Source organism: Palaemon carinicauda, chromosome 31, assembly GCF_036898095.1.
Source record: "Palaemon carinicauda isolate YSFRI2023 chromosome 31, ASM3689809v2, whole genome shotgun sequence".
In the NCBI taxonomy this organism is placed as follows: Eukaryota; Metazoa; Arthropoda; class Malacostraca; order Decapoda; family Palaemonidae; genus Palaemon; species Palaemon carinicauda.
This window is the reverse complement of record NC_090755.1, coordinates 76,991,177-77,003,676: the sequence shown is the minus strand read 5'-3', so window position 1 is coordinate 77,003,676 and position 12,500 is coordinate 76,991,177. Positions and strand designations below refer to the sequence as shown.

The window sequence follows — 12,500 nt, the reverse complement described above, 5'->3', positions numbered from 1 at the left end:
GAGTCAAGAGAGGATGGCTGTTGCTAAAATGTGTAACGAGGCAGTTACCAAAAAGACAGAAAAAGACACTAAATGCATCGAATGGATCCAAGATGGTTCTATGGGGGTACAAATTGCCATCTCTCCGGAGGCCATGCTAGTACAATGTGAAGATTACTTGGTAAATCCAATCTCTCTCTCTCTCTCTCTCTCTCTCTCTCTCTCTCTCTCTCTCTCTCTCTCTCTCTCTCCAAGCTTTGGAATTATCTTATAGGGTCCCCAATTGCTTTTCTTTGGGACTGACTCAAATAAGGTCAGTTTGTTACCCTTCCCAATAACCCATTAATTGGAAGAAGTAAATTTTATAGTTCGGTCAGACGACAGAAGAACCTGTTTAAGAAACTGGGAATTCCTGATAGAATGTATTTCCCTTGCAGATTGATTGATTGATTTAAAGTTTTCTGTAGAAGGGTAGGCTTCCTATAGCGTGCCTTTTAGGGCTCACTATATATGACACCAAAGACTCATTCAAGCCTCATAGCAGGCCTCTACGTTTTACTCTTTATCCACTCCCTTTGGCCTTTCACTACTATGCTGTCCAATCTCTCAAAATTTTCCCTGCTCCAACTATACCTTTCGTAGAAGAATAAGTTCCACCCCATAATTTATATGTGACGTCTATTTTAATGTTGTTACTGATCTTGAGATATTTTATCTTTTCATTCATTATTTATCATATATAGTTTATTTATTTCATTATTTCCTTTCCTCAATGGGCTATTTTCACTGATAGAGGATGTGGCATGTGTGGGCAATCTGAAAATGCGTCAGATATTATGTGGCATGTGTGAGCAATGTGAAAATGTCAGGTAGTGTGTGGCATGTGTGGGCTGTGAAAATGTGTCAGGTAGTGTGTAGCATGTGTGGTCTGTGAAAATGTGTCAGGTAGTATGTGGCAATATGGGTTATGTGAAAATGTATCAGGTAGTATGTGGCATGTGTGGATTATGTGAAAATATGTCAGGTAGTGTGTAGCATGTGTGGTCTGTGAAAATGTGTCAGGTAGTATGTGGCAATATGGGTTATGTGAAAATGTATCAGGTAGTATGTGGCATGTGTGGATTATGTGAAAATGTGTCAGGTAGTGTGTAGCATGTGTGGGCTGTGAAAATGTGTCAGGTAGTATGTGGCAATATGGGTTATGTGAAAATGTATCAGGTAGTATGTGGCATGTGTGGATTATGTGAAAATGTGTCAGGTAGTGTGTAGCATGTTTGGGCTGTGGAAATGTGTCGGGTAGTATGTGGCATGAGTGAGTTATGTGAAAATGTGGCAGGTAGTGTGTAGCATGTGTAGTCTGTGAAAATGTGTCGGGTAGTATGTGGCATGTGTGGATTATGTGAAAATGTGTCAGGTAGTGTGTAGCATGTGTGGTCTGTGAAAATGTGTGGGGTAGTATGTGGCATGTGTGGATTATGTGAAAATGTGTCAGGTAGTGTGTAGCATGTGTGGGCTGTGAAAATGTGTGGGGTAGTATGTGGCATGTGTGGATTATGTGAAAATGTGTCAGGTAGTGTGTAGCATGTGTGGGCTGTGAAAATGTGTCAGGTAGTATGTGGCATGTGTGGGTTATGTGAAAATGTGTCAGGTAGTGTGTAGCATGTGTGGGGTGTGAAAAGGTGTCAGGAAGTATGTGGCATGTGTGGGTTATGTGAAAATGTGTCAGGTAGTATGTGGCATGTGTGGGCTATGTGAAAAGGTGTCAGGTAGTGCGTGGCGTGTGTGTGCTTTTCCAACTGGGCTTGTAGCTTAGCTAATAATAATAATAATAATAATAATAGATATGGGACACAGTCACAGTGATTACGTCATCATTTCGTTTTGCAGGTGAGCCACTTCAAGATGGACGACATAAGTGTGATGATGTCTTTTCCGAAATCAGAGGCGAATCTTGTGATCGTGGGTCAGTGCTCCAAGAAAAGAAAACCCATAGCGGTTGTCTTTGACTTGCTCTCAGACCAACAAGCAGAGCAGTGTATCCAAGACATTGCCAAGGCTGCCGTGAAGGGAAACAATACTTCAAGTCCGCAAAAGCAAGTACACTTTCACCCCTTTTTTTCCACAAGAGTTCAAACTTGGCACAAATGCGGGTCTACTCAATACTCGTTTCATAGTTGATATAATACTTATCTGTATTGCAGTGCTATTTATCTTAATAACAATTATTTCTTATATATTTTTTATTATAGTTTATCTCATAACTTTTCGTTTCTTTTCCGCTCTGGGCTACTTCCCCTGTTGGGATCTTTAGGCTTATTGCATTCTGGTTTTCCAACTAGGGTTACAGCTTGATAGTAGCGATAATCCTAAAAATCACTTTCGTGACAGTAGGCTAGAGTTCATCTTTCAATAACCCTAAGATTTATTTCCAGATTGTTTGATACCGTTAGAGGTATGAAAAGAAAGTTTAACATTCAAGTTAAGAAAAAAATATTTCTACTAGCCCAGAACTAAAGGTAAATGATATTGAAATAGTGGTAGATTCTTTAAAGAAATAAATTCTATACAAATTAATTCAAATTAGTTCATATTTTCATGTCACAAAAACATTTTTTACAAACGTTTATGAGAATATATAATTCACATTAAGAATGTCTAGTGTCAAATCCCAAGTGATACATCATTTTATTTTCTTTATATTAAAAACACCAATTCAATTAATGATAGATTTCACCCTTGAATATTACCGCCTTCAATTACATTGGCGATATCTTCATTATTGAATGTCAACTCTTTCAATTCCAGTGACAATGTACTTCAATCTTAAATGTCAACTCTTACAATATCGTTGATGATAGACTTCATCCTTAAATGTCAACTCATTCGAATCTATTGACAATAGACTTCCTCCTTATCTGTCAACTCCTACAATTCTATCGACGATAGATTTTAACCTTGAATATCAACTCCTACAATTAACTGACAATAGACTTCATCCTTAATTGTCAACTCCTACAATTCTATTGATGATAGACTATATCATTAATTGTCAACTCCTACAATTCTATTGATGATAGACTTCATCCTTAATTGTCAAATCCTACAATTATGTTGTCAATAGACTTCATACTTAAATGTCAACTCATACAATTCTATTGACGATTGACTTCATCCTTAAGTGTCAACTCCTACAATTCTATTGACAATAGACTTCATCCTTAAGTGTCAACTCCTACAATTCTATTTATGATAGACTATATCATTAATTGTCAACTCCTACAATTCTATTGATGATAAACTTCATCCTTAATTGTCAACTCCCACAATTTTATTGAAGATAGACTTCATCCTTACATGTCAACTTCTACAATTCTATTCACGATAGACTGCATCCTTGATTGTCAATTCTTACAATTTCATTGACAATAGACTTCATCCTTTAATGTCAACTCCTACAATTCTGTTGACGATACACTTCATCCCTAATTGTAAACTACTACAATTCAATTGAAGGTAGACTTAAACTTTTAAGGTCAACTCCTACAATTCCATTGATGATAGACGTCATACTTAAATGTTAACTCCTGCAGTTCAGTTAACGTTAGACTTCATCCTTAATTGTCAACTCCTACAATTCTATTGAAATTAGACTCTAACCTTAAAAATCAACTCCTATAATTCCGTCGATGATAGATGTCATCCTTAAATGAATCCTCATATAATCTCATTAATTAAAGACTTCAAACTTAAATGTCAACTCCTACAATTCCATTAATGAAAGACTTCAAACTTAAATGTCAACTCCTACAATTCCGTTAATGAAAGACTTCAAACTTAAATGTCAACTCTTACAATTCCGTTGATGATAGACGTCTTAAATGTATCATCATATAATTTCATTAATGAAAGACTTCAAACTTAAATGTCAACTCCTACAATTCCCTTAATGAAAGACTTCAAACTTAAATGTCAACCCTTACAATTCCATTAATGAAAGACTTCATTCTTAAATGTTAACTCCTACAATTCAACCATAAATGTCAACTCCTTCAATTTCATTGATGATATACTTCAAACTTATATGTTGACTCCTATAATTCATTTGATGATAGACTTCAACCTTGAATATCAGTTTCTACAATTCCATTGACAATAGACTTCAACCTTGAAGGTCAAATCGAACAATTCCATTGATGATAAACTTGAACCATTAAACATACATCGTAAGATTTAATTGATGATAGACTTCAGTGTTAAAAGTCATCTCCTAAAACTCAATTGTCAATAGACTGCAATCTCAAAGTTTAACTTATACAATTCCATCTATGATAGACTTTAACCTTAAATGTCAACTCCTACAATTCGATTGATAAGTAAGTTTAACCTTAAATGTCAACTTCTCCAATTCAAGAGATGATAGATTTCAGCATCAAATGTCAACTCCTACAATTCTATTGACAATAGACTTCATCCTTAATATTCAACTCCTACAATTCTATAGACGATAGACTTCATCCTTAAATGTCAACTCCTACAATTTAGTTGACGATAGACTTCATCCATAATTGTCAACTCCTACAATTATATTGATGATACACTTCATCCTTAAATGTTAACTCCTACAATTCTATTATCGATAGATTTCATACTTAAGTGTCAAGCCTTACAATTCCATTGACACTAGACTTAAATCTTAAATTTCAACTCCTACAATTCCATGGACAATAGATTTCATCCTTAAATGTCAATCCTACAACTCTATTGAGGAAAGACTTCATCATTAATTGTCAACTCCTACAATTCTATTGACGGTAGACTTAAACTTTAAAGTCAACTTCTATAATTCCATTGATGATAGAAGGCATACTTAAGTGTCAACTCCTGCAGTTCAATTGACAATAGACTTCATCCTTAATTATCAACTCCTACAATTCTATTGACAATAGACCATCTTTAAATGTCAACTCCTACAATTCAATTGAAGGTAGACTTAAACTTTAAAGGTCAACTCCTAACATTCCATTGATGATAGACGTCATACTTAAATGTCAACTCCTGCAGTTCAGTTAATGATAGACTTCATCCTTAATTATCAACTCCTACAATTCTATTGAAGTTAGACTATAACCTTAAAAGTCAACCCTAAGAATTCCAATGACGATATATGTCATCCTTAAATGTCAACTTCTACAGTTGACGATAGACTTCATCAAATATTAACTCCTACAATTTGGTTGATGATAGACTTCATCCTTAATTGTCAACTCCTACAATTTTACTGAAGATAGACTTCAACCTTAAAAGTCAACTCCTACAATTCCATAGATGATAGATGTCGTCCTTAAATATCATCTAATACAATTTCATTATTGAAAGACTTCAAACTTAAATGTTCACTCCTACAATTCCATTAATGAAAGACTTCAAACTTAAATTTCAACTCTTACATTTCCATTGACAATGGACTTCATTCTTAAATGTCAACTCCTACAATTCGAATTCAACCATAAATGTCAACTTCTACAACTCCATTGACGATAGACTGCATACTTCTATGTCGACTCCTATAATTCATTTGACGATATACTTCAGCCTTAAACATCAATTTCTACAATTTTATTGACAATAGACTTCAACCTTGAAGGTCAAATCGAACAATTCCATTGATGATAGACTTCAACCTTAAATGTCAAATTGAACAATTCCATTGACAATATGCATGAGCCGTTAATGTTGCATCGTAAGATTCAGTTGATAATAGACTTCAGTGTTAAAAGTCATCTCCTAAAACTCAATTGACAATAGACTGCAATGTCAAAGTTTAACTCATGCAATTCCATTGATGTTTGACTTTAACCTTAAATGTCAACTCCTACAATTCAATAAATAATAAATTTTAACCTTAAGAGCCAATGCCTACAATTCCATTGACGATAAACTTTATCCTTAAATTTCAATTCCTACAATTCCATCAATGATTATAGAATTCAAACTTAAATGCCAGCTTCTACAATTCTATTGACAATAGACTTCCTCTTCTTCTTTCCCATTGTTATCCTTACATTAAGGGGTCAGTTGACTGATGCACTCTCTCCAATGCCTTCAATCAGGGGCCTCCCCTTCCACCAAACATCTCTCCATATCATCCTTCACCTAATCTCACCATATATTTCTCTGGCTCCGTCTCGATCTTCTCCCCCTAATTGGTTCCTCCGAAGCCTTCCTCACTCCCTCCCCACCATCCATCCTAAACACGTGCCCACACCATCACAATCGTGACACTCTTATCAATTCTGTAATCTATCTATGAATGCCATTCTTATTTCATCATTTTCCAATCTTTCAAACAGTAATATTCTCATAAACCACTTCAGCATTCTCATCAATGTTCTCTCAAGCTTTGTTTTCTTTTATTTTTTTTTGTCTTAGAGCCCACGTTTCCGATCCATACATTAACACTGGTCTCAATACTATGCTTTAGATCTTGACTTTTACCTTGACTGGCATTTATTATCACATATCACTCCTGCTACCTCTTCCACTTCCCCTCATACTGCTTTTATCCTATTCTCAACTTCAGCCTCACATCCTCCTTCCTGACTTATAGTTGATACCGAGTACTAGTATCTAAATTGTCTTACCTGTTTTATAACTAGGCCTCTACTTTCATATTTGGCTATCCTGTCCTTACCTTCCTTACTGCTCACCATAGCTTCAGTCTTATCCACATTTACCCTCAAGCCACCACTCTTCAAAGTCTCATGCCACTATAGAACCCTTCTTTGTAAGTCTTCCTCATTTCCAGTGATAATCACCAAATCATCGGCATATAGCAGCTCCCACAACTCTTCATTTCTGATCTCTTCACTTAACACTTCCAAATCTAGGACAAATAAAAACGGGCTTAATCCTGATCCCTGGTGTAATCCAACACTAACTTTAAAGGTTTCTCTTTTCCCAACAACTGTTATAACTTTTGCCCTTGTTCTTTTGTACTTCCTCTTTACCATTCTAACCGATTTCTCTGGGACTTTCCTTTTCCTTAAGCACCAAAATATCACTTCTCTTGGTATTCTATCATAAGCTTTCTTTAGATCTACAAAAGCACAAAAGAGCTTCTGGTTTCCCTTTAGCCTCTTTTCCTGTAACTGCCATACTGAAAAGATGGCATCCATAGTCCCCCTCCCCATCATGATTTCATACTACTGTTTCCCACTCTTTACCATCTCTCTCAATCTCTCATCTAGTACCCTCTCAAAACCTTTCAAACCATGCTCTGTTAGTTTAATTCCCCTGTATTTACTACATTCCATGGTGTCACCTTTCTGCTTAAATATAGAAACCATTAGACTCTTCTCCCAGTCTTTAGATATTATTTCCTCTTCTCATATTTCTCTTAATAAATCTGGCATCCATTCTTCCTCCTCTGTAGCTAGTATCCTGATCATTTCAATTTGAAACTTTGAAGGACCTTAAATATAAACTCATACAATTTCATTGATGATAAACTTCAACCTTAAAATGTCAACTCTTACATTCCAATTGATGAGAGACTTTAACCTTAAGAAACAACTCCTACAACTCCATTCATGATAGACTTCATCCTTAAATGCTAACTCCAACAATTCAATTTACAACATACTTCATCGTTAGATATTAACTCTTTTGATTCAATTGATGCTAAACTTCAACCTTGAATGCCAATTCCTATTCCATTCGATGGCCAAATGGTGCGTCGAATTTTGAAGAAAAGCAATTTGTCACGAAAATCCTTTTTTTCATTTGAATAGTTGCTAGGTCTGGAATAATATTAGCATAAAACGAAAACGAAACATATAAATACTTCTACAATGAATAAAATGGTCCTTTCATAATAAAATATACTCGTTTTGTATGCTTTCTGAACAATAGTCGAAGTAAATTCGTAATGAACAAATCCAAAATATCCCTTTACTTCGAAATAACTAAAAGGTTTTATGATTACAAATTTTTTATTTTTACTATTTTCAATATTATTGTTATTATCATTGTTGTTGTTGTTGTTGTAAAGTAGTTTCAACAAATCTCGAAACCACTTCTAGACTCCTTGGGTAACCCCCCAAAAATGAAAATGAAAGTAGGATAAGGCACACTGCAGGTAATATTACTCCTGCATAGTTAAAACACAGTGTAGGCAAGCCTACTACCGGGCAATACTACTCCCACTGGCATAAGGTACACTATAAGGAAACGATGTCTTTAGAGCACATCGTATGGTACACTGTAGGGAATAAAAAGTCTTTGCAGCATCCTTTCTACCCTAATCTGCAACCCCGTTCTTAGCCTGTAACTTTCATTCCGTCCATGTTTCCTTTCTTCCATCTAGATGCCCAACGTATTTTAACTTTTCCTTCACAGTGAGTAATGCAGAATGACCTTCTTGCCTCCAGCACTGGGTCATAGGGCACAGTTTCATAAATCCCCAAAGTACACTGTGGGAAATACTACTCTTATGGTGGAGAACAGTTCCAAAACTCTTTGGAAACTTGACATAAATGTCCAGAATTGTGCAAAATAATTCTTTCCCCATTATTCCCATATTTTCAATGAAAGCAGGAAACTTTTTTGATGTTTAAATAATGAAAGGAATTTTTTTTTCTTTTTTTTGCGGTTGATGTGAAACCACTTTGGGTGTCATGGCTTTAAATATAGCTTTCAACTGTAGTCCAGAAGATGATTTGTACCTGATGAATTAAATATAAGAAAATGATACCATGATAATTTTGTTGTATTGGTACAGTTGTTTACCATAATTTTAGTGATCTAAACTCCGAGTGTATAATTATAGGGTTTTGGCAGTAGCATTAGTTTAATCCAATACCTGAACAGTAAAATATAGTGGCATCCCATTAATGAAGCTGATTAGATATAAAGATAGAAAAATTAAAGATTTTCATTACTTAATAAGCTCATTGTTATTTTTATCTACGATTTTTTGTAGCTTAATTTTATAACTTGGCTAATCTTTTTGACCATCCTTTTGAAATGTGCTAATTTGTTCATCAAACAATTATGAAACATGCACTATTATCGATAACATGATGCTTAAATTATTTCAGGACTCACCAGCCTTCACTTCCTGTACCAACCATCTCAAACCCAACGCTCATAAGAACAATTTCGTCACCACTACCCATAGCATCGATAGCAGGACAAGATTCCCAGCCAAAACCACAATTTATTTCTGAACAAAATCCTTCAGAATCTGTGGATGCTAGCTTTTATTCGCCCTATCAAAATTGGTGGCCCAACTTCCGCCGACATTCAATAGCAGAATCAATGTCTTCATTGAATCTACAGAATAGAAAAGCGTCAAAACTGGTGTCAACCCCGAGTATTTCTCAACCAAGGACCGCCAAAATAGAAGTTCCCTTGGCTACGCCTGAAGCAACCAAAGTAGGAAAGCGCCCATTGCATCGATTTGTGCCCATTTACGGTAATGTCTCTCATCACCTTCCACTACCGACACCAAGAACACCTCCAGTTTCTCTTCCAACAAAAAATATTTATGAAAACCAACCGGAAAGCAATATGCATCCAACGTTCCACTCACCTTTGCCTTCTACTAATGCAAGATCAAATTGCCAGGTCTACAAACCATCAATACTGCCTAAGCCTGAGTTCATTTCCAATAATCAGCAAGAGCTGCTGGCCAAAAGAGCACAGATTCTAACACCCGAATCAACACACTCTATTCTAAACACAGTCACTGAAAACATCTATGAGAGCATCAGGTATACTAAGGGCGCGTACAAAGTACCAAGCGAATCTTCTGCTGATGCTGTCTACTTAAATTTGACGCCTCAAAAAATTCCAAACGAGGCAACTATCTATCCTTACACAGAAAAGATGAAGGAAAAGCCGACGATAAACTCTCCTATCAATCACACGGAAATACAAGGACAGACAATTGATATTTCCTTGAGGTTACCTGAACTTAATCATCCGTTAGGGGTGATTCCCAGCGTCATAATAGGGCTGGACAACCCGATGCCAATTGACATCAAAGGAAAAGAAAAACCACAGATCAAGAGTCCAAAGCCTTTACTTCCTGCTTATAAATATCTCAAACCCATTTGCGAGAGACCCACCAGAATGCCTTCATCAGTGGGGACAGATGAGATGCATGTCGGAAGTAACAGTAAGCCAAACAATGTAGAAGAAATTATTAGAATTTTTGATGGGGATGCCTTGAAAACCCCTACAGTAGGCTTGCATGGCTACAACACCTTAAAGGGCGCACCATCACTAAATGCTTTAAACAAAATGCTGGAATTAGATAAGGCTGAAGATATGCACCTTAGTAATCAGTATCTACTGCCTATAGCCATTTCTGCGGGACATGCAACAATCGACGAAACTTCGAGTCCCGGGGCAATTCCTAAGGCCACAGATGATTCTCACCAGAGTGACAACAGCAGTGAATTCAGTGTTGAGCTAAATGAAGAAGAACAGGGCAGTGCAGCAGAGAGTGGAAGCTCATATTCTCTTGAAACTGTCATCAATAGATTTCTGATGAATGAATACGCATATGTTGAGACACTGGAGAGGATATGCATAGCAAGGAAATCTGTTCCACCAAAATTGCAAAATTTATTACGGGGTGCTGAAACCTTGTTCGAAATCCATGTTAGCATGTACAAGGACCTATATGCTAATAGAGACTTGTGCTCCAAGATTGCTGGCGTCTTTATAGCTTACAGAGAAAAACTACAATTCTACAAATACTACATGCTGAATTCACCAGAGATCAGCATCCTCATTGTTGATCTGCCAGACACAGTGAAAGCAAACCATCCACTGCTGATAGAGGATGTCAAAAATAGCTGGAAGAGAATACACTATTATTACATGAGCCTCGAGATCATGATGTCCCTCTCGAAGGAGGAAGAAATGAGTTCAGTCAACGAGTCAATCGACCTAATGAAACACCTTAACATGGAAGCAGATTCAGGTATTCTCATAGACTGCATTAAAAACACCCCTTACAATCTGCATTTGAAAGCGCCCGTTCTTCTGCGCAGTTCATTCAAGATCTCTGGACCAGGCTTGAAATGGAACTCAATTTTCTACGTCTTGTTGTTTTCTGAACTGATCGTCATAACCAGTCCAAAGGGAAACCATTACGTCTACCAGATGGACATTTATATTCAGCAAACAAATTTTATAGACACAAGGCAAGATAATAAGTTCCAACTGGAAGTGGACCGAGGCAGTAACAAGGGGAAGGTGAACTACACATTTAAATCCTACGAAGAAGGTGTAAAAAAGGCCTGGGTTGAAGAAATAGAGAAACTGCAGTTCACCATTGCACAAAGAGAAAGAACAGAGAGAAATAAACGCTTTGGAATCGAAACTGAATGAAACTGGAGAATTTGCTAAAAACATTTACATCGGGTAAATAAAATATTCTTGCTATCTATGCATTTTGCGTGTGCGTGTAAGCCTATACACACTTAATCAAGCTCACCGCATAGGGAAGCATCTTCCCTCTATTTGAAGTTTTACATCTACTACTACAGCACTTACGCTTTGATCAAACTTCAAATAGAGGAAAGATGGCTCCCTATGCGGTGAGCTTAAGTTAGTATTAAAGTCAATAAGACCAATGCCTTCCTAGGGTCACAATACATGATTTACACTTTATATAAAAATATACCACTATTTACTTTTCAAAATTTGAACATTCTAATATCTCAGCGTTGTTAAAAGGCAACATTGTAGCCTATTATGTAAGATGTTGAAATAAGCTGTCTTCATTATACATGATGAAAGCTGTATATCTAATTATAACGATAATAATATACCGTAAAATAAAATAAGTAATTTTAATGCCACTCTGCTTCCTAGTTTACCATAACTCTATTTCCCATAATCTTGGACTGAGAGATTTTTTTCCTTAGACAGTCAGTTCCATGTTTATAACGCTTTCCTAGCGCTAAAATCACGGGTTTCAACGCCAAATGTTGTACATGGCTTTTTAAACCACGTTGTTACGATCTTAAAATCGTTACAGGCTCTTTTAATAAGTAAAATAAATATCAACAACACCGATTGAAATATGGGAAATGAATATAAAAAGAAACACACGAAAAAACACAACACGTTTATTCACAAACTTACAAAGAAAACTAATGTTACTTCTTCGGTTACTTTAACTGACAAATCAAACCAATCAAACACCAACAGAAAAGGGGAACAGTCAATAAGGTAGAAATACTTAAGGATTATTTTCTGCAGCTGCTGAGACAATAGTGGTACGGAGATTTCAGGCTTGAGAACGTTGCAGAAGGGCGGCTGAAGTTCAGATGAGACTGGCACGATGACCGGATTCGAAGACGTCACAAAAGGGGTGGCATCAAGGAGGGACATCAGAGGTCTTCTTCCAAGGATCCGATGATACTGTTGAACGAAGGCAGGCTACAGGCAGTGTTGGCTACTTCTTGTCACAAGCAGGGGGGGCTGGCTGCTTCAATTTGTCT

At 36.4% G+C, this 12,500-nt stretch overlaps 1 protein-coding gene across 2 annotated transcripts in view; it reads left to right on the top strand.

The window, feature by feature from the left end:
* Nucleotides 1-11,735, top strand: part of LOC137624549 (uncharacterized) — a 282,824-nt gene extending 271,089 nt beyond the window's left edge. The window contains exons 2-4 of one of the 2 annotated variants that reach the window (XM_068355437.1): nucleotides 1-160; nucleotides 1,867-2,072; nucleotides 9,078-11,735. The exon at nucleotides 1-160 is cut by the window's left edge and continues 98 nt beyond it. In XM_068355437.1, coding sequence (XP_068211538.1) covers nucleotides 1-160; nucleotides 1,867-2,072; nucleotides 9,078-11,382 — 2,671 coding nt within the window. In that variant the 3' untranslated portion in view covers nucleotides 11,383-11,735. The remainder of the gene's footprint in view (nucleotides 161-1,866; nucleotides 2,073-9,077) is intronic. The other variant, XM_068355438.1, reaches the window with a different exon arrangement.
* The last annotated feature ends 765 nt before the right edge of the window (nucleotides 11,736-12,500 follow it).